Source organism: Tenrec ecaudatus, chromosome 6 (genome assembly GCF_050624435.1).
Source record: "Tenrec ecaudatus isolate mTenEca1 chromosome 6, mTenEca1.hap1, whole genome shotgun sequence".
NCBI classification, from domain to species: Eukaryota; Metazoa; Chordata; class Mammalia; order Afrosoricida; family Tenrecidae; genus Tenrec; species Tenrec ecaudatus.
The window spans coordinates 173615800-173638561 of NC_134535.1; the positions used below are offsets into that span (position 1 = coordinate 173615800).

General features: G+C 41.9%; 2 protein-coding genes and 1 pseudogene across 3 annotated transcripts in view; 2 read left to right on the forward strand and 1 right to left on the reverse strand.

The window, feature by feature from the left end:
* APBB1IP (amyloid beta precursor protein binding family B member 1 interacting protein) overlaps window positions 1-22762 on the forward strand; it is a 138882-nt gene that overhangs the window by 48451 nt on the left and 67669 nt on the right. For both annotated transcript variants that reach the window (XM_075552530.1, XM_075552531.1), the window contains 2 exons: window positions 9273-9344; window positions 20319-20406. In XM_075552530.1, coding sequence (XP_075408645.1) covers window positions 9273-9344; window positions 20319-20406 — 160 coding nt within the window. The remainder of the gene's footprint in view (window positions 1-9272; window positions 9345-20318; window positions 20407-22762) is intronic.
* The window catches only part of LOC142450517 (protein nucleotidyltransferase YdiU-like), a 177385-nt gene that overhangs the window by 22750 nt on the left and 131873 nt on the right, over window positions 1-22762 (reverse strand). Inside the window, exon 19 of the transcript XR_012784948.1 lies at window positions 10162-10308. The gene's annotated coding sequence lies outside the window, so the exon portion shown is untranslated. The remainder of the gene's footprint in view (window positions 1-10161; window positions 10309-22762) is intronic.
* LOC142452271 (small nucleolar RNA SNORA17) lies at window positions 230-327 on the forward strand (annotated as a pseudogene).

Below are 22762 nucleotides of genomic sequence, written 5' to 3' on the forward strand. Positions count from 1 at the left end.
CAGGTGCACCTACAGGAACCGTGCTGGATGGTAACTGAAAGGTGGGAGGTGTGACCCCACCCACAGGTACCCTCACAAGATCTTCTGAGCAACCGGTTCCTGAGAACCCTTTGGAGCACAGTTCTAATTGGATCCACCAGTGGCCGTGAGTCGCCAATGGCTCCTTAGGGACTGGTTTCTGGGTTCTGTGTGCGTGTGTGATGGTTGGGCCCTTTGCTCCAAGAGAACGGTTGCATACAGGAAGTGTACAGGTGTAAGATTAAGAGGAGCTATGTCTAAGCTCAGGGGTCTGACGTGAACCACCTGACTGACTGCTAGCCCCACAGTCCTATTGCACCTGTGTGACCTGGGCCACCTGGGGAACCTGAAGGGTGTGGGGGAGGGGTCCCCGCTATGTCAATTTGCAGAGTGACAAGGTCCTGGCAGCTGGATGACAGGTGATGGGCACCATCGTCTTTGGGGGGCAGGGTACTTGAAAGGTGTCGCTGCCCACTGTAGGGGGTTCTGATCAAGCCCATATCTAAGGGTAACTTAGGAGGGGGTTGGCTCGCCCACAGCTAACTGGTTGCCTTGTCCCCGGTTCAGAATAAAATTTTTTTAATTTAAAAAGAAAAATGGATGCTAACAACCACCCCTCCCTCACATGGGCTGATGTTGTGCGTGGTCCTTTGTTCAGCATAGGAGGGGCTTCATCGAGTTTGAGGGAAAGGTCCACCATCTGTCTCTTCATTCCATTTCCCAGAGGCTTTGTTGAAGCCTCCTTGGCTTTTCTGGAGTGGAGACTTAGCCCCACTGTGAGGTTGGCTCCTTGTAACACTCCACTGTCAGCATGCTGAGGGGGAAGAGGGGCCAAGGGAGAGACGTTTGCCCAATGAGCATGATGAGCATCGGGAGGGCTACAGGAGAGGACGGGGCAGCGCTAGTCTGAGGTATTTCATTTCAGGGGGGTGACTCACTCGGGCATGTCGTCTGTACAAGCTGAGAAACGGAGAGCTCTGGGTTCTTCTGACTCACTGATGTCGCATTGCCTGCTTTATGGGTCACCATTGCCACCAGGCACTGTGTGGGGAGAAACGACCAAACTTTCTGCTGATAAGAGTTACAGTCTAGGAAAGCCAGGGCCATGCTGCCCTGGGTCCTAGGTTCACGCTGCTTCCAGAAAGCAGCAGTGGCAGATTTCATACTCCCGGCACCATGGGCGGCCCCTTCACACTGGCTGGCAGCTTTGAGGTAAGCAAACACCTGCACTTTTTCTATGCTGAATGGATTACTTTGAAGAAACACTCTTACATTTCCCTGTTGAGAATTATTCATTGTTGGGTGGGCTCTGACTTCACGGAGATCCCGTGTATTTCGGAGTCGGCCTGTGCTCAGGGACTTTACAATGGCTGTGATCTTTCTAAAGGAGCTTTCCAGGCCTGCCTTCCACCTCAACGATGCCTTTATTTTGCCTTACACCATAAAAAGCATATCAAAAAAATAATAATAAAAAGCTAAAAAATAAATTAAAAAAGTAAAAAGCATATGAATAGTGTCTGTGAGTTTCTTATTGTTTATTTGTTTCCTTTCCCCTTCATTAGGCAATGAATGGAACCCTAGTGGCATAGTGGTATGTGTTGGGCGGCTAACCTCAAGGTCAGCAGTTTGAAACCATCAGTGGCTCCTGGGGAGAAAGGCAAGACTTTCTACTCTCATAAAGAATGAAAGTTTCCAAAACCCACAGAGGCCCTTCTACCCTGCCCTACAGGGTCACTATGTGTTGGAATCGACTTGGTGGCAGTTGAGTCTGGGTTTTGGTAGGTTATGAATGCATCTTCAGGTGTAAGATTCTGATGATCAGACATAATTGTTTGAAGGGACAGTCTGTAAGACCATGGGGACTTTTTAGACCATATCTCCATTTTGTAAGTTATTGGAAGGGAGGGGGCGTCTGCTTCAGCTAGTTTGTGTAAGGCTACATGGAAAAGACTCTCAGCATTGGCCTTCCCTCACAACCTGAAACTAGGTCCACCCATAGCCCTCTTTTCTTCTGCTGACATGGGTCAAGGCTTTCAGTCCAACAGGTTGCATAAAGCCAGAGCTTCAGACTGGTTCGTTTTGGTTGAGCGATCCCTGAAGTGGTTCTTGCAGATCTTATCCATCCTTAGGAACCCCCTGGGGCTCTTGTTAAAAAGCAGATTCTGGTTCAGTACATCCTGGGTGGAAATGCGAAGTCATAGCAGGGAGCGTGATCCGAATGAGCTGGTTCTAAGCCCTGCAGGAAGCAGGATAGATTCTCCATCTTTCTCACTGACACTCTTTGGTTCCTCTGACCCCCTAGACCTGTCCACACAGACCCAGGCACCCTCCACACAGCGCCTCTCCTAGCTGTTACCTCTGAGCCTGGGCGCTTAGCTGCCTACCTTCTGTGCTCCCACCCTGAGCATCTCAGGAATAGCTTCTTGCCATTTAAATACTCGCCTCCCTGTCCTATGCTGCACATATGAGGGAACTGCAAAAAGTTAGTAGGAAAAATTAAATTTAAAGATAACGGAATGTTTACATTTTTGAGCCCCTTGGTGCCTCTTATTTTTCTGCTGTTTCTGCTGCTTGGGAATGTCCCTGTGTGTGCTATCAGAGACCTCTCGTGTTTTAACTGAGTCCCCTACCTCCCTCCTGGCTTGTCCAGTGTGACATCCACTGCTGGCATCCAGATGGAGTGTTCTGTAAAATGAGCACGTTTTTCCCTAACAATTCAAAGGCCTTCCTCCAGAATACTATAATTGCCACGCAGCTGATTTCAGCTTTTGGCAGCTCCACGTGTGTCGGAGCATAACCGTGCTGCACAGTGTTTAGCGGTTGATATTTCAAAAGTAGGTCTCCAGGCCTTTCTTCGGAGACACTTCTGTCTGAATGGACTCAAGTTCCCAGCCTTTCAGTTAGCAGATGAGTGCATTCACTATTAGCACCACCGAGGCACTCCTTCCGTGACATACAACTCACAACACGCAAGCTTAGCGTGACCATGGAATGTCCCCAGTAACTCTAGCAGAGATTAGCCTTTTTGATTCAATAGAAGGAGAGAGCCTAGGAAGAGGGAAAAGAATTATGGTGGGCAATAGGGCATCCAGGAAAATGCTCTCCATCCTGCTCAGTGAGGATGGTGAAGTTGTGTAAAGGGAAAGAATTATGTCTGATTCTTAAAATTGGGAGGGAGGGAATATATTATGGATGAGATCATGAAAGAAAATTTCATTATGTCAGAATTCCTGAGTGATAAGCACAAGATAGTGGTTGAAGATAACATAGAGAGAATAAGCACTAGCTCTACAGGGTAGATATGTGGAAGATATTATGCACCAATTCACTTAAAACGGTTTGATAGCCAACACCCATTCTGCATGGTCAGTATGCATGTCATATTGGGTGCCTATCTGTAGGGTACCAGCCCCCACAATCAAACGCGTCCAAGGGGAGGTTGTGTAATTGAGGGGTAAAATTAAAGAGACCTCAGACAATGTGAGTCATGCACTAGCTCACCTCCCACATGGACATAGTCTCAGCAGCCAGGTCCTCGCAGAGAGCAGGAGAAAAGAGTATATTTCTAACCAACGGTTGTATCTCCTAAGGGGGTGTGCGGGCCCCCCTGATTACAGACAGCCACATATGTGACAGGAAGGGGCTGTACAGTCGGCATACATCAATCAGAGTGGGACAAGTAGGGGTGTGCACGCAATAGGAAGGGGAGGCACTAGGGGTACACATGTGACAAGATGGGTGGACCCTAGATTCAAGATGGCAGCCTAAGCTGGGCCCTCTTTGTCTTCAGGCTCTCCTTCAGGGAGACAATCTACTATCCGTATCAGAAAGGAGTAGGCCCTACTTAGAGCTGGACAGACTATAGAGTCTGACTGTGCTATGTGGCTGATAACCCTCAGGGAGGTAACCTCTCAGCCACATGCGCTGACCTCCCAATGTACAGTCATTTACCATGTGTAGCAAGCAGTGTCTTAGGTTTGGCTTTTACTTGGGGGACAACCTGGGGAAAACCCTTCTGCAATCCCACACTAAGCTGTTTTTATTGATTGATTTATTGTGTGATTGATTTTATGTATTTCAAATATCACAGGCTTTAAAAATAGAATGGCAACAGGACTTTGCAAATGTATAAGATAGGGAGAATGAGTAATAAACTGTATTTTTCACCAAAGTTTACCACTTACTAATAATTTCCCAGTCTTCTCAGCACTTCTATCTATCTATTCTTTCTTTCTCTTTAACTAATATTTAGCTCAGCTACTCTTTCATTTTTCTTTGAGTTTTTGGTTTTTTCTTAAAGACCACTTCTTTTTTAAAATTTTTCCTTGTAATATTTTATAATATATATTTATAATGGTGTTATACAATATTTATAAGATTGGGTTTGCTAAGCATAAGATTTTCTAGTTTTCCATATCTTTCCGTGTTTAAGAGCGCTATCATTGTCTTTTATTGATCTGTAATATTCCATTGTATGAATGTAACAGAGTTTACTTGTCCTTTCCTCTATAATTAGAAGTTTTGGCCTTTGTGTTTTGGAAATTATGGCAATAAGCATAGGTGTGCATATGTCAACATTTGGGGTTTGTTGTATTTTTTCTTACACAGTTTTATTTTTCCAAATTGTATCCAGCTTTATTAAGGATACTTTTCATAAACAGTCATGGTATTCAGGCAGGGCATGGACAGACGATCATTAACAGCATACAACAACTTTCAAATGCCCTTCTTCAATGGACTACCCAAATCAGAAAGCCACTGTAAAACCCACTGAAGTCTTCAGTGGATGCTCTAAACGTGGAAAGTTTAGTGTGAGGGTAGACATTTCACATTCAGCATGTTGTCTTAACAACTTTTCACGAGCCGACCCTGACTTTCAGAAAATGACATGACTGCGGTGGAATTACCGATCTGCAGATCCACAATCAGAACAACGGGAGCGCTGCTCTTTTCGGGGATGCCATGAGGATGGCGTCCCTGGAAAGTCCAGATCGCCCGATATACTTACTAACTACCAATGTTTTAAGGTCAAGTCCCAACAGGTGCCTGGGTTCGTGGAGTCAAGTCGATGCTGTAGGCAGTGGGAGAAGAAGGTGTGGAAGATGGAAAAACAAAGCTGTACCTTCCCCTCACGAGGTGTTTGTGCCAAGGTGGCTAAGTGGGTCCGTGTCAGGGAATCCCTCCTCGTGGGACCCCAGAGGGAGCCTCTCACAACTAGCAGGGCAAGGTGCTGTCTTCCACATCGATCCAGCTTTGGAGGCAGCCTATGAGTGGCGTTTGCCCCACCCCCCGCCCCAAGACAACAGTGAAATGTCCTGTGTGCTAACAACATAGCTTTAAAAAAAAGTAAATAAAAATTCTGCATTTTTATCAAACTTGATAAAAAAATAGTATTTCGAAGCGTACAGTCACCAGAAGTACACAGTTATCAAAGTGCACACACGTCACGTGGCATCCGCAGCACCTTCTGCTTTCCGTGCCTGGACTGTGTCGGCGGCTCCCTTTTCCGCAGGGCAGTTCCGTCCTCGCCAGCATCGGCTGTGCCCGGCTCCCTTTGGGCCCCTCTCTCCCTTCTTGTCAGGGGCCTTCTAAGGCTCAGGCTGGTTCTGGAGGAGCGGGTTCAGCAGATAACCTTGCTGGTCTCCTCGGAGGTTCATCCTTCACCTTGGCTTTATGGCCCTTAGCATCCCCTTCAACCTTCCTCTTGGGGTGGTGGCCACGGCCGCGGGGTGCGGGCACTGGACCCCGGGATGCGGTGGGGCGCAGGCTTTGGTCTATCCGGGGAGCCTTCTCACCTCTTCTTCCTCTTTCACAGATTTTTTTTTCTTTCAGTTTTGTTTTTAATCATTTTGCCTGGGGCTCGTACAGCTCTTATCACAATCCATCCATCCGCGGTGTCAAGCACATTTGTACAGCATTGGGTGCTTTTTAAGTAACAGTGTCAGTATGACGAAAGTATTTAATTTTTTTTCTTTAAAAAAATCATTTTATTTGGTGGCTCTTGCAGCTTTTATAACATTCCATACATCAATTGTATCCAGCATAATATATATACTTTTCAAGGAGACAGGGAAACCCTGGGACGGTGAGATAGATCGCTGTTCTAGCCAGGGTCTTGTAACACCCACCAAATGATTGGGTTAAAACAACACCAACAAGCCCCACTGTGTTGATGCTGACTCAGAGCAACGCTACAGGACAGGGTGGAACTTCCCCGGAGGTTCTGAGGCTATCACTCTTTACGGGACTAGAAAACGTCGTATTTTTCCTGTGGAGCGGCTGGTGGTTTCAAACTGCTGAACATGAGGTTAATGGCCCAATAGCTATAACTATTACAAATAAAAACGTGTTACCTCTAAAGTGTAAGTTCTGGAGACAATTGAAGGAAAGAGATCTGCCTTGACTTTGCCTATTTTAGCCAAAGGATTTCTTCTAAACCCTCAGCTGCATGTAAAGGATGACAATGTTGTGTGGCACCTAGAAAAGTTACTCTTTGAGAGTTACCTACTGGAATGCTTACTGGAAAAGGAGATGGTTTTGAAATAGTCTTGGAGGGAAGACAAAGGTCCCGAGTGGACCGCTGTTACAGCTGGACAATCGATACAGGAAATACATTATATCCCCATTTCCCTGTCTGTCTGTAAGGAGCTGCCAACCTCAAGGTCAGCAGTTCAAAGCCACCAGCCAAAGAGGAAGCTCTCTTCTCCCCTAAGGATGTCCAGTCTCGGCACCCCAAAGGAGCAGCTCTACTCTGTCCCATAGGATTGCTGGGAGTCTGAGTCCACTGAATGGCCGTGGTATTTTTGTGTGTCTTAACGTGTTACTATAGAGGGGTTAAAACACAAACATGCGTACACATAAATCATACTTGTCCTCTACTCATCAAACTTCTCAGCTTGAACAAAGATCTAATTGGTGTGCATCTGTTGTGTTTCAGGGCTGTTAGGACCCTGAGACGTTATCTCAGCCCAACTCCGTTTCACAGAGAAGCAGCTCTCCCTCCTCCCTCCCATCACTAAGAACGGGCAAAGGCTGTTGCTCATGGCGTGAAAAACTTCCCTTGACCGTTCTTAGTCGCGGATGCATCCACTACTTGTCCTTTTGTGTTTGCTTCATTTTACTCGGCACAATGTGCTCCGGGTACATCCATGCTCTGGAGGGGTTGCACGGATTCATGGCTGTTTGGCACCAATTCATAGTGTCCCGGTGTGTGTATGGACCAAAGGTGATCGCGCCGTTATTCCAACAATGGACATTGAGGCTGTGTCCATCTTGCCATTGTGACTAGTGTCGTGATGAACATGGGTGTATATATGTGTGCTATGGTTCTTGTTTCTGTAGGGTATACACGCAATAGAAGGATTGCTAGGTCATAGGTCATTTCCAAATTTTTGAAGACGTGCCAACCACTCTCCACGGGAGTTGTGGCCCAGAGTTACAATAACATTTGTGGTCTTCTGTTTTATGAATCTTCCTATCAGTGCTAGCATGAGGAGCTATCCCAGCATTGCTTAGATTTGCATCTCTCCAATGGTTAATGTGTTTGTTATTCTCCTGAATGTGCTCCTTAGTGAACTGTTTCTCGGACCATTTTCAATTGGATTATCCATCTTTTTCTTGCTGAGGGGCTTTATAAAGATTTTAAAGATTAGTCCCTTGCCAAAATCTGCACCCACCCCCAACCTGTCTACGAGTTCTCTTTTCCCTCTGTTAGTGAAGTCTTTTTTTTAAAAACAATTTATTAGGGGCTCATACAACTCTTATCACAGTCCATACATATACATACATCAATTGTATAAAGCACATCTGTACATTTTTGCCCTAATCATTTTTTTTCTCCTCTTTTCTTTTTTTACATTTTATTAGAGACTCATACAACTCTTATCACAATCCATACATATACATACATCAATTGTATAAAGCACATCCATACATTCCCTGCCCCAATCATTCTCAAAGCATTTGCTCTCCACTTAAGCCCTGTGCATCAGGTCCTCTTTTTTTTTCGCCTCCCTCCCTGCTCCCCCCTCCCTCATGTGCCCTTGGTAATTTATACATCGTTATTTTGTCATATCTTGCCCTATCCGGAGTCTCCCTTCCCCCCCTTCTCTGCCTTCCCTCTCCCAGGGAGGAGGTCACATGTGGATCCTTGTAATCAGTTCCCCCTTTCCAACCCACTCACCCTCCACTCTCCCAGCATCGCCCCTCACACCCTTGGTCCTGAAGGTATCATCCACCCTGGGTTCCCTGTGCCTCCAGCCCTCATATGTACCAGTGTACAACCTCTGCCCTATCTAGCCCTGCAAGGTAGAATTCGTATCATGGTAGTTGGGGGGAGGAAGCATCCAGGATCTGGGGGAAAGCTGTGTTCTTCATCGGTACTACCTCTCACCCTGATTCACTCATCTCCTCTCCTAAACCCCTCTATGAGGGGATCTCCATTGGCCGACACTTGGGCCTTGGGTCTCCACTCTGCACTTCCCCCTTCATTCAATATGGTGTATATATATATATATATATTATATATATATATATACACACACACATATATCTTTTTTTTTTTGCATGATGCCTTATACCTGGTCCCTTTGGCACCTCGTGATCGCACTGGCTGGTGTGCTTCTTCCATGTGGGCTTTTTTGCTTCTGAGCTAGATGGCTGCTTGTTCACCTTCAAGCCTTTAAGACCCCAGACACTATCTCTTTTGATAGCCGGGCACCATCAGCGTTAGTGAAGTCTTTTGATGAAAGTAAGTGTCTTACTGTTAGGAGATCTCAGCCATCAATTTTGCCTCGGTGTGTGTGTGTGTGTGTGTGTGTGTGTTAGATCTGATAGTATAGGTTTGGTTTTGTTGTTGTTGCTGCTGCTGCTGTTATGGTAAGGGGAATTCCTGAGTGATGTATATTTTACCCACTTGACCCCCAAAAAGACTAGTTTGGTTTGGGAAAGTGGAGACCAGAGTGTGTCCATTTCTATGTGGATTTAGAATGCTTTAGGCCCATCTGGTGGGGCGACTAATACTTCGAGCTGATCAGGATCCCTCTGAGGCAATTCCTTCTTTTTTCTATCTTGGACCAAGAGAAGCCAGAAGCTACTCAGGCTTGAGATTTACTATTGAAATGAATGTTCTCTCTCTCTTTCTATTCTGGACTGACTTGCCCAGGGATAGGATACTTGAAGAAAGAAGGTGTGATTTTCATGCAAAGATCAAGCCTTTATCCACTGTTTATGCCTGGGTTTCTTTCTGCTTTCAGATGGGTGAGTCCAGTGATGATATCGACCAAATGTTCAGCAATTTGCTGGGAGAGATGGATCTGCTAACCCAGGTAAACGCCCCTTCTTTACTTTCAAGTTGGAAAAAAATGTGGCTACAGAATTGGATTTTAATATGATGAGTGATCTGAATGAGCTGTCTTTACAAAGCAACAACAAGAAATGGGCAATATTATGTATTTGTGATATAACTGTTGACAGGGGTAAAGGGGGAAAGAAAGCTTTTTTCCTGATTATGCCTTTCTGAGTTAAGTCAATACATGGATTACACATAGGAGGAGACTTGAAAAAATCCTGGAAAGATGAATGGAAAGATAATGGGATTTTTCCATAGACTTTTTGCAAGCCCCTCCATACATTTCATTCTATCCTGGTTGTGTTCATCATGGTCAAATATTTGGGCAATAGAAAAATTTCCTGAAGCATAATTTCACAACTTCCCCCATGAACAATTTCCTCTGGGGTTACCCATAGTTAAGGTGAACTAAATTACATAATCATTAGTAAAGTGTTTTTTTAACCAACTTTTGAGGCATGACTATATTCTAAAAGACAAGTGGGAATTCCTTTGGCCTCCTCATTGGACATAAGAACTTAGCCCCCTCCATGTACGGACTCAGAGGTCACCCTCATTGTCAGACAGACAGGAGCCCAGTAGCTGCCAAGGAGAAGACCATTGTCCCAGACTAGTAGCATCCACTTCACAAAGTCATGTGAACTTTGATATGTCTTATAACCTTGTAAATGATTATTAGTTCAGAAAGTAGAGCTCATCAATTTCTACACAAATTATCAAAATACGAATAACCTAATATTCATAAACAGGATAGGAACTCTTAAAAGTTTTCTATGAAATAAATGGAGACTCACCTATGTTTCCACCACTTGTCTGTCAGTTTGTCGTCCCGTGGTGGCGTGTGAGTTGCTGTGGTGCTGGAAGTTATGTCACTTGTATTTTAAATACCAGAGTCGTCAATATTGAACAGGTTTCGGCAGAGCTTCCAGATTAAGAACAGGCTGTAAAGAAGGAATATATTGTTCACTTCTGCTGAATTGGCCACTGAAAGCCTGAACACTGTCAGATACTGAAAACCTGGTGGATTTCAGAGGAACGTGGTAGAGGTGGTGCCAGAAGAGGAGCCTCCTCACATTGAAAGGCTCTCAAAATACACCTGGGCAAGAGCTGCCTTCTCAAAGTCAACGCTACCGTAATAAAGTAGAGGAAGGAAAGCCTTCGGGACCTTCGTTTGCTGAGAGGTAGTGATTCAAAATGAGAAGAAACAGCGGCAAACATCTGTGAGTAATCAGAACTTGGAATGTGCAAAGCACAAATCAAGGGAAATTAGAAATCATCAAAATGAAATGGAATGCAAAAAGATCAGTATCCTAGACATTTGTGCACTGAAATGGGCTAATACTGGCCGTTTTTAATCAAAGTCATATGGTTTACTATGTCGGGAACGACCGATTCAAGAGGAATGGACTGGCATCACAGTCGTCGTCAAAAAGGACATTTCAAGATCTATCTTGAAGTATATTGCTGTCTGTGATCCAGTAATATCTATTTAAATACAAGAAATCCAGTCAATACAACTATTATTCAACTTTATACACCAACCACTAAAGCTAGTGATGAAGAAATCAAAGAAGCCTGCCAATATCATCAGTCTGAAATCAATCAAACATGCAATCAAGATGCATTGATAAATAATGGAGATTGGAATGAAAAAGTTGGAAACAAACGGGAAGGAGTGGTAGTTGGAAAATATGGCCTTGATCATGGAGACAGAGTTGGAGATCTTATGATAAATTTTGCAAGACCAATGATGTCATCATCACAAATACTTATTTCAACAAGTTGCAGCTCTACACATGGACTTCTCCAGATGGAAGACACGGAAATCAAACTGACTACCTCTGCAGGAAGACACGATGGAGAAGCTCAATATCAGCAGCTAAAACCAGACTATGGGCCAACTGTGGAACAGACCATTAATTGCTCAGATGTAAGTTCAGGATAAAACCGAAGATTAAAACAAATCCACAAGAGTTAAAATACGACCTTGCGTCGATCCCACCTAAATGTCCAGACCCTCTCAAGCACGGGTTTGTTATATTGCACACCAATGACAGAGGACCTGAGGAGCGGTGTGATGACATCAAGGACTTCATACCTGAAGAAAGTAAAAGGCAATTAAACAGACAGAAGAAAGGGAAAGTTCAAAGCGGATGTCAGAAGAGACTCTGAAACTTGCTTTTAATCAGAATAGCTAAATGTAGCAGTTACATAATCTCTTGTCAACTTGTGAAGGGATGGAGTCTATCCCATCAATCAGGTCTCAGCTTCATGACCTCATTTGGAGGCGCTAAAGAGATACATAGCTGACTGGAGGCCAGATACACAGACACTCCCTGTGAGACATTTCTGCTGACAAGACACATGGAGTTATGCTAGAGCCCGGAGCTAAAGGAGCCACAGGGAGACCCATGCCAGCGCTAAGATGCTTACACTGCCACTGGATCCACACACAGGCCTGTGATCTCCCTGCATTCAGCATCATTGCATGTGTTTCATGAGTCTGAAGGGCAATTTGTAGATTGGTATCAGACAAATGGGCTAATAGCAGATTTATGAACTTGATCTGGACTGGGCTGGGATGTCTCTCAATATTCAATTGCTCTTGTATATAAAGCTCTTTCTTATACACATAGGAGTGTCTCCCTAGATTTGTTTCTCTAGTCAACCCAGACTAGCACACTAAGGCAAATGGAAGAAATGATGACGTAAATGAGCTAAACAGAAAATTTCAAAGGGTATTTTGAGAAGACAAAGTAAAGTATTACAATGAAATGTGCAAAGACCTAGAGTTAGAAACCCAAAATGAAAGAACACACTCACATACGTTAAACTAAAGAACTAAATCAAGCCTCCATTTCATTATTGAAAGGATCTGTGGGCAAAATATTGAAAGATGCAGGAAGCAACAAAAGAAGACAGAAAGAATACACACCGAGTCACTGTGGTAAAAGCAAACAAACAAAACTAGTCAACATTCAACCATTTCAAGAGCTAGCATATAACCAAGAACCAGTGATATTGATGGATGAAGTTCAAGCTGAACTGAATGCAAGACCCAAAAACAAGAGTCCAGGAACTGACAGAATGCCAGCTGAAGGGTTTCAACAACTAATGAAGCACTCACTTGTCTGTGCCAAGAAATGTGGAAGACGGCTACCTGGCCAACAACTGGAGATCCACAATTGAACCCACTCCAAACAAGGGTGACCCAACAGAAGGCACCAATAGTAGAGCAATGCCATTGATGTCACATGCAAGTAAAACTTTGCAAAAGATCCTCCAAGAACCTTTGTGACAGAGCATCGACAGGGAGCTGCCAGAAACTCAGACCAGGCTCAGAAGAGAACATGAAATGAGGGAATCATTGCTGAGGTCCGATGGATCTTGGTGAAGGTAGAGAACGCCAGAAAGATGTTTGCTTGCGTTTCGTTGTTAGTCGGTTCCAATGCATAGCAACTCTGTGCAACACGACAAAACTCTGACTAGTCCTGCACCATCCTCAGAGTTGTTATTGTTTGAGCCTTTGTTGCGACCACACTGTCAATCCATCTCACCGAGGATCTGGTTTATAGTGCCATTAGAATTCAGGTGAGTTCTTAATCTATGAAAGGAGAGACAGATTCTTACACACTAGGCTTAGATTAGGCAGGGCGCTGGCTAAAAGGTGAGGGTGGGAACAAGGCTAAGATCCCAGATGCCAGCCTTTCTGCCAGCCTCTAGCTAATTTGTTCCCTACACTTTTGCTTTAGCACCCCTATCTCCCAAGATCACTTCATGAGGGCAAGGATTGAGCAAGACCACTCATAAGAACTAATCAGTCTTCGATGAGTGCGACAGTTAAGCGTGGGCTCAAAATCCATTCATATATCTTGGTTTATATATGACCCTGGTTCATTTTAGAGACATTAAAAATCAGACCTATGAGGCATCTGGCAGTTTTCTTGATAATATCATTAATTTAGTCAATGGGCTAGAATTTTAAATCCCCTATGCATGTATACAGCAGCGTTTTAGACCAAAATACATGAATTGTTGACTTGTACAGACTAAAAAGTTAAGTGACTGACAGAGTTTGCACAAACAATGTACAACTAGGTCAATGCCAAAGAAGCACACCTGCCTGGGTGATCCAAGGATTATAAATAATAAAATAGAAGACTAGAGGAGGGAACAATAGTAGAGCTTATATTCTGTGAGTGCGAGGTTTGTGCAAGGCTGTGACCGGGTTAGAAACCACCACCCATGCTATCTAAAGGGGAATCACTTACCTAAAAAGGAACCAGAGAAGCTGAAAGTTTAATGTGGGGCATGATATATTCAGAAATAGAGCAAAAAGTCAATAGGGGATGAAATAGCAATCACACCATTAATCAAAGGAAGATTCATGACAACCACCACCACCAAAACAAAAAACAAAAAAAACCCCTTAATTTAGAAAAGAATCATTTTTATCAGCAGAAACTGTATATCAAATTCAAGTTTTTCTGATCATAGACCTTTATATGGAAAATATATTAAGCAAAGTGAGAGATAGAAAGATACGAGGACAGAAAAACAAAAGTTGTGAGAGTTTTTAATCTCTCTTGGTCTTTGAGAGATTGACTTGAGAATAGAGATAGAGTTTCTAAATAATATAATTAACCTGGTCAGTGTGTATTGGGTTTCACTTGCCTTCATTTTGGTTTTCTAATCATTCTGAATTTCTGTAATGAATAACAATAATTTCGCATCTTAGAAACCCCCCCACATGATAATTATTGGGGCAGGCACCCACTTCATGTTTATGAATGCCTCGTCTACCGGTACTGGTTGGGAGGCATAAACAGTTATGTGCTCAACGACTAGCCAAACTGTCAATGATTTGACCCCACTCTCAGAGGCTCCTGGGAAGCGACTTCTAGCATTCTGCTTCTGAAAGGTCGCTGCCTGGAAAACTCTATGAAAGCGTTCTAGTCTGCACAGGTGCATGCTCCATCATCAGAATCCACCTGATGGCCATGAACATCAACAGCTGCTACCTCTTACTCTTGAGTTGACTCCACCCCATGGGGGTCCCATATGCAGCAGAGTAGAATCACATGATTGTCAATGGCAGATTCTGGGGAAGGAGAGGGCCAGACCTTTCTTCTGCGTTGCATCTGGGTGGGCTCCAACCTCCATCCTTTTAGTTAGCAGCTGAGTGGTTTCATGCCTTCTACGCACAGTGTCAGAGAAGCAGCATGATAAAGAGGAGAGTTTGGAGCACATGCCCTGTATGCCTCCTTTCCAGACACCTATCTTTCTCTTGCACAGCTTCCGCGAAGGGTTAGGTCACATTTAGAGGAAAGGAAAGAGAAGGAACAAGAATTGTTCCTCTTTGAGCACTTCACGCTGAGTTGTCCACCCCTGATCATGCACTTCTCCGCCCAATACCACGCAACGTACGTGCCTTGCGCCTCAATTTGTATGAACTCTGAGGAGAAAGAGGAAGGGAGGAATATGTTTGTGATGCTAGGAAGTGCCTCTCCCCCACATTCGTTTACAGTTCCTCAGAATCTGGGAACCAAGGGGCTTTAAAAAAAGTGATTAGGGAAAATGGAATTGAAAGGCATTTTTCCCATGAACTGTTGAAGCCCCTCATATTAAAGCTGCCAAAGCAACAGAAAATCATGATCATTTTCCCGTTCCTCCTCCTTTTGCCCACTTTAGACAAGTTACACATGTTCACAAGGATCTACATAGAACCCCCTCCCGGGGGGACAGACAACAGAAAAGTGGGTGAAGGGAGACATTGGTCAGTGTAAGACATGAAAAAATAACTATTTATAAATTATCAAGGGTTCATGAGGGAGGGAAGAAAACTGAGCTGATACCAAGGGCTCAAATAGAAAGAAAATGTTTTGAAAATGATGATCTCAACAAATATACATATATGCTTGACACAAGGATGGATGTATGGATTGTGATAAGAGCTATACAAACCCCCAATAAAATGATTTTTTTAAAGTGTTCAGACAGATGAAATCTCAGAACAAAGACTTCTAGATGTAAACAATTTGAAATTCCCTGGGAAGCAATTTAGAAGTCAACATAGTGCCAACTGTACTGTCCTTAAAAGCACAAAGAATCAACTAAAACAATTACATTTTAATGTATACACATATGCCTCTCTGTGGGCATATGTAAACCCAAACCATGCCACGGACACCTCGTCAGTCTGCCTCCTAGCAACCCCACAGGGCAGAGTTGAACTGCCCCATTGGGCTTCTGAGGCTATAAATCTTTACAGAAGCAGACTGCACGTCTCTTACCTGTGGAGTGGCTGGGTGGACTTGAACCTCTGATCATTTGGTTAGCAACCAAGTGCATTAACCATTGCGCCACGAGAGATCCTATCTACTTGTCTTCCTATCTGTCCATGCATACATACACCTATCCATCATGCATCCATCCACTCATCCATCATCAGTTTATTTATTTATCTTACCAAGGCAACCTGATGGCAGAGTTGGTTAGACATTGGACTGTAAATCAAAAGGTCAAGAGTTTGAACTCACCAGTTGCTTTGTGAGAGAGATCAGACATTTCTGCTCCTGTTTAAATGTATAGCCTCAGAAACCCAAGGGAGCCATTCTGTTCTGTTATACAGGATAGCAGTGAGTCAGATTCCCCCCCCCCCAGTAGAAGTGGGTTTCTATCTATCTGCTTATTAGGAAACTATTCATATACACATACACGCACTATAAAAACCAATACATAAATTATCTAATTAACTGGATATTTTTTAAGTAAATGGAACCAAGTCAAAACTACTGTTTATACAGCAAAAATGTAAATGCACAATACCCAGGAAAATTTGGAGGGAATAATGAATGATAATATTAAACCAGATTAGTGAAACAGATTCAAAGCTATGAGGGGGCTTCAAAAAGTTCATGAAACTAACCCATTATCTTTTTCATTCTGTGTTACTATGAACTTTTTAAAGCCTCTGATTTATAGGGATTTAAAATATGATAGGATTGGCATCTTAACAAATAGGGAAAGGAAGATTCTTTGATAAATTTAATAAAGTGAGTTGGGATAACACACCTGGGAACTAAAACACTGGATTTCTTCCTCGTGCTTTACACCCAAATACATTCAATGACATAAAGATATAAATATATAAAGCGCATTTGTAAGAAAACACAAAAGAACTCTTTATATAATCTTAAAAGGTAGCTAGTTTTCCTAAGCAAGACATACCACTTGGAAGCAATAAAAGAAAGTGTGCCAGTCTGGGTAGACCAGAGACACAAATCCAGGGTGACTCATATATGTAAAGAGCTTTCTATCAAAGAGTAATTATATATAAGGAAAATATCCCAGTCTAGTCCAGATCAAGTCCATAAGTCTGACATTAGCCCTTATGTCCAATACCAGTCCATAAATTCCTCTTCAGACTCACACAGCATATGCAATGATGCCAAATGCAGGAAGATCAGAGGCTAGTGGATAGAAAGTCTTGTGGATCTGGAGGTGGTGGAAGCATCTCACTGCTGGCATGCTGCCCTCCAGCTCTCTGAGTGTGGCTCCTAATGGTTTGCCAACAGGAAGGTGGCACAGAGAGAGAGTGTGTGTGTCCCACCTCCAGGGAGGAAGAGGAAAAGTCCCAGAATCCTCATGAGAAGGTCACACCCACAAAGAGGGATCATCAGGCTGTGACCTGATTGACAGGCTAGACTCCACCCCTTCATTTATCAAGTTGACATGAAATTGTATAACTACCACAAAAAGTGATACAGATAAACAGGGAAAACTTTGACATTTCAACATGGCATAAAGTAATGAAGTAATTCATAGTGGTACCTAGAATAAGAAAAAGCAAAGGTGCATTCTGAGTCACCATTGGAAGTAGCCAGGGCACTCACTAACTTGTTACTCTGAAAACTGATAACTGGGAGGAGGAATGATCTTAACCTCTCTGCTTTCCTTACCGAAGTGTACATCAGAGTTAGCAAATCACTGATGAGACAGGTCTTTGTAGAAGGCATTTCAAAGGAATGAAGAATTGGTAGCTTCCAAAGAAATGAAATTATGAGAAAATGTTACTTAAGAGCCCAGTATAAAGCAGTATTCTCAAACCAGTCACAGAACTGGCATGATTTTTGCCATACTTGCAACCTACCTACTGTTCTATTTGATTTGATTCTAACTTAATGGATTTTTTATGTTTTTTATTGTATATTTCATTTTACTTTTAAAAATCATTTTATTAGGGGCTTATACATCTCATCACAGTCCATACATACATCAGTTGTGGAAAGCACATTTGTACATTCATTGCCCTCGTCATTCTCAAAACATTTGCTCTCCACTTAAGCCCCTGGCATCTGCTCATTTCCTCCACTCCCTCCCAGCTCCCCTTTCCTTCATGAACCCTTGATAACTTATAAATTATTATTTTGTCATATCTTACACTTTCCAAACCCTTAATGGGTTTTTAAAAACTAAACTTCATCTCAACCAGATTACAAGCTCTAATTTTTTTCTTCAATAAGCACCCAAAGACATGTACAACAATTTAAATTTTAAGTGTTTGTGTTTTTGTATATCCCCTAAAATGAATTATTTCACCGTCACTCACTTGGTGGTGAGGTTGGGTTGATTCTTTGAAAATTTCTACATTAATATTTTGTTAAATAACTAATTCTAATTTTATAAAATACTAGAGCAAATTTATATTACTGAAAGAAAAAAGTTGAATACCTAATTGTTATGTTAGACCTCTGAATTCTAAACTTTAAAAACACGGGTAATGAATTTTTTATTTTTTCCACAAAGTATTTTTTAATATAAATCATTTTATTGGGGACTCTTACAGCTCTTATAACAATCCATACATCAAGCACATTTATACATGTTTTTTTTCCAAAACATTTTTCTTTCTACTTGAGCCCTTGGTACTGGTTCCTCTTTTTTTCCCCCTCCTTCCCCCACCCTCCCACACTCATGAGCCCTTGATAATTTATAAATTATTATTTTCATGTCTTACACCATCCACTGTCTCCCTTCACCCATGTTTCTGTTGTTTCATCCCTAAGCCTTTAAGACACCAGATACTATATCTTCTAACAGCCAAGCACCATATACTTAGTTCACCACATTTCCGCTAAGTATTTTGTTTTGAGGTTTTTCCCATAATTTTTTTCTCTAGTCAATTTCTGCATGCCCCATCCATTTTCCTGAGTCAATTCTGAAATTATAGTCATTTTCCTCTACATTTTATCCTGGATTTCAATTTGCATGAACTAATTTTATTTTTCACCTTCTTGATTTGTGGTCTTTCCCCCCTTGTTGTTGTTAGGTACCACGCAGCCAGTTCCCCTCATAATGACCCTAAGTACAACAGAACAAAACTTTGCCCATTTCTGTGACAACCTCACAATTGCTACCACATGTACTCGAGTATAAGTCGACCCGAATATCTGCCAAGGCACCTAATTTTACCACCAAAGCTGCATTAAAAATGTGCTGAAGAACTCAGCTTACACTCAAGTGTATATGGTATGTTTGAGTCCATTGTTGCAAGCACGGTATCCACCTGTGTCGCTGAGAGTCTTCCCATTTTTCACTGACCACCAACTTTACCAGGCAAGACGACCTGCCCTAGTGATTGGTCTCTCCTGATAACAAGTTCAAAGTATGTGAGACCAAGTCTTGCCATTCTCCCTTCCGAGAAGCATTCTAGCTGTCCTGCTTGCAAGAAAAACGTGTTTCTATTTCTGGCAGCCCATGATACTTTCCATATTCTTTGCCGACATCATGGTTAAATAAATTCCCCTTTGGTCTTCCTTATTCAGTGTCAAACTTTCATATGCCTAAGATGCAACAAAAATACTGTGGCTTGAGTCAGGTGCACCTTAGTCCTCAAAGAGATATCTTTGATCTCTTGATCTCAAGACAGACTTGAGTCTGTCTTGTGGAGCAGATTCACGCAGTAAAATACAACACTTGATTTGTTGACTGCTGCCTTCCATGAACATTTGCTATGGATCTGGGTAAAATGAAATCTTTGACAACTTCAATCTTTTCCCCATTTATTATGATGTCTTTTGGCTCCATTGTGAGGATGTGGTTTTCTTTACATTGAGGTGCCATTCATGCTGTAGGCTGCAAGTCTTTGTTCTTCATCGGCAAGTGTTTTGAGTCCTCTTGATTTCAACAAGCAAGACTGTACCATCCATACCTCACAATCCTCCCTCCAATCCTGATGCTGAGTTCTTCTCCATCTAGTCCGACTTCTCACGTTGTTTGCTCAGCGTACAGATTGAATAAGCGTGGAGAAAGAACGCATCCCTGGCACACATCTTCCTGATTTTAAACCATGCACTATTCCCTTGTTCTGTTCAAACAACTGCTTTTGGATCTAGATACAGGCTCCACATGAGCACCATGAAGTATTCTAGAGTTCCTGCTCCTTGAAATGTCATTCATGGTTCGTTATTCCTATGGTCAATAAAACACAAGTAAACATCTTTTGTTTACTTATTGAAGCAATTACATTTAAAAATTTTTTCTCATAATGAATTCTTCTTTTGAAATTTCAAGGATGAAGAATATTATTTACCAAAGCAAATTAGCATTTAGAGATTCATTCACTATTGAAAAACCATTCATGTTTAAGAACAAGTATAATCAATTCTTGGAATATAGATCTAAAAATATGCTTAACATTTAAATTACCTTATCTCATTCTCATCATTTTCAGCTTTTCTGTTTTATTTTCAAATGGTATCAAATAACTGTTAAGTTGGAATTTTTTAGAGAAAATAAAGTACATAAATCACTTTCAAGTAGGTATGTTGTTCTTAATATATTGAGAGGAAAATATGTGTGGACAATAAATATTTTTACTTAATGGTTAAAATATGTCGCAAAATGTTAACATCATGAATAATTTTTGGGGGGTTTTCTATTTCCACAGAGTTTAGGAGTTGAAACTCTCCCTCCACCTGACACAAAGACTACCAAAACTGAATTTAACTACACTGTGGGTTTTAAAGATTTAAATGGTAAGCATGACCATTTCTTATATAATTTATAATCATAATGTTGACAAAAATTTGTATGGAGCTATAGTTTGAAAAGAATTAAAGAAACCTAAATACCATTGTAAGTACCATTTTTAAAGTGCTGGATTTCAGATCGTCCTTTTTCTTATGAATAAGGCTGTAGAGTGATATAATGAAATATGAATAAGAAAATGTCCCTTTAAGAATAGTAATAAATTATCCATTTTATAATAATTGAAAATACATGAATGAATTTTTTATAATATGTTTTAGTTTATATGTATTTCCTCCCTTTGGCTTAAAAAAATAAAATTTCCCCTGACTCTGTCACTTTCTTTTCTTTGTATAAATTTCTCTGCTTTTTTAGTACAGAGATCTTCAGCTCATAAGCTACTTAAGTTGCAATAAATCTCTAAGTAAAAGCTTTCAAATTACCAAAAATGACTGTAACTCTCGCACAAGGCTTATTGTGCCTATCAAGAAAAAAGAAAAACAAGCCACGTAAGAAGTAAGGCCAGTGTCAGAAGCTAGAGGTCCAAGCTTAATCTTTGTCACTCACTCAGTTTATTTGTTCTCTTCTTTTTTTGTCATTTTCAGTGGTGCCCCTCTTGATACATTGTAATACATCTTGCAGGTTTCTCCTTTTCTTGCCCCATTTTTTCCCCTCACTTTGCCATAGAAACTGATTCCTGACAGTCATTTCCATCATGATGATGGAATCAAGTTTCAAAAAATAGTGAACTTTGTAACATTGTGTCAATAACAGATAGCATACACTTGTTTACCACATTCATAAGAACCCAGTACTTGAGCCATTTTCATCAAAATAAAAATTTAGTCAATACTTGAGTTTAGTTCAAATCAATTAACACTTCCTAAGGGCAGTACCAGTGATCCAAAATATTTCTAAATGGGAGGAACTATGAAACGTAATAATTGATAAGCAAAGAGACATTGGTAAAATGAGTACACGCATTTTGCCCAAAAATCACCACAAGATTTAGTGACAGACCTCAGAATGGAGTCCGTTTCTATCTTATTCCTTAATTCTGAAGTACTCAATTCCAATTTAATTACTTTAGGAGTATAGCCCCTTTGGAAATTGTTCATGTAAGTATCATGATGGGAATTTTGACCCTAAAATTTTTATAAATGATTAAAAGACAATTTGTCGACGTTTCCACAGACTCACCATATAATTGATCACATTGGGAAATTATTACTATGTTCTATTGGTTCTACATGTATATTCTTTAAAAAGAGTGTATTTGGTATAGCTTAATTCCATAAGGAAGTTCTATGTAAAAACAGCTTAGAAAAAATAAATTCTTGGTACGTATTTCGGAGTTCAAACTTGCGTGATCATACTGTACTCTGGAGCTCTCCGTGTTCATGCGGTGTGTCGTAGTGGAAGTGAGAGCCATGAAATTGATGGTTGAAATCCACCTCGAGGCAGCTTGGCAGAAAGGCGTGGCAATCAACTTCTAAACGTTCTATGAAGCATTTCTACTCTGACATGCATGGGGCCACCAGGCGTCAGAGTTGACACCCGGGCAACTGGTTTGGCTTTGTTTTAATAGGTTCTAAAGAGTTTACTGCGGTGACATTTGGTGTTAAGTTGTTTCACAGATCTCTGTGCTTGTTTGCTGCTGCACAAGCCTCATTTTCACAGCTCTTTCCTCATTCCTGTTTGTCCTTCCCCTAGCAGTTAGCTTCCTCTTCCTCACAGATCCGTGTCCACCAGCCCTTTGTTTGTTGCACTGCCAGCTGCTGTGCAACTCCTGCCGACATCTCCCACCAACACCGCTCCGCCACAGCACGCCCTCTGGTCCACCTTCAGGATGGTGTGCCTGCTGCGGACTTCCCGCACCTGGGAGGGGCTCCGGAGTAAACGTGCCCTCATTCTGAAAATCTTGGTCCGCATTTTCCTTTAAGCATTAGCTCCCAATTAAAATTGCCATTTTAATCATTTAATACCACTTTTATGTTTAACTCTTAAGTCCTGTTAGTGCTTTGATGTCTGCTACCTGTCAGTAGCTGCCCTGGTGGTGTAGTGGTTATGAATTGGGCTGTGACCTGTATGGCTGGTTCAAAGCCAGCAGCACTGAGGTTTCTACTTCTGTCTACAGAGGGTCACGATCAGTTGGTTTTTTTAAAGTTGGGATTTAGTACATATATCATTCCGTATTTCAATCATATCAAGTAGAATTGTACAATTGCTACCACAATCAGTTTCCAAACCTTCTTTTTCTACAGGGACTCTTTGATATCATCTCTCTCTTCCTCCACCACTGTACCCGCTCCCCGCACACCCCTTATTCTACTCGCTGTCCCAATAGGTTCATCAATCCTGGGT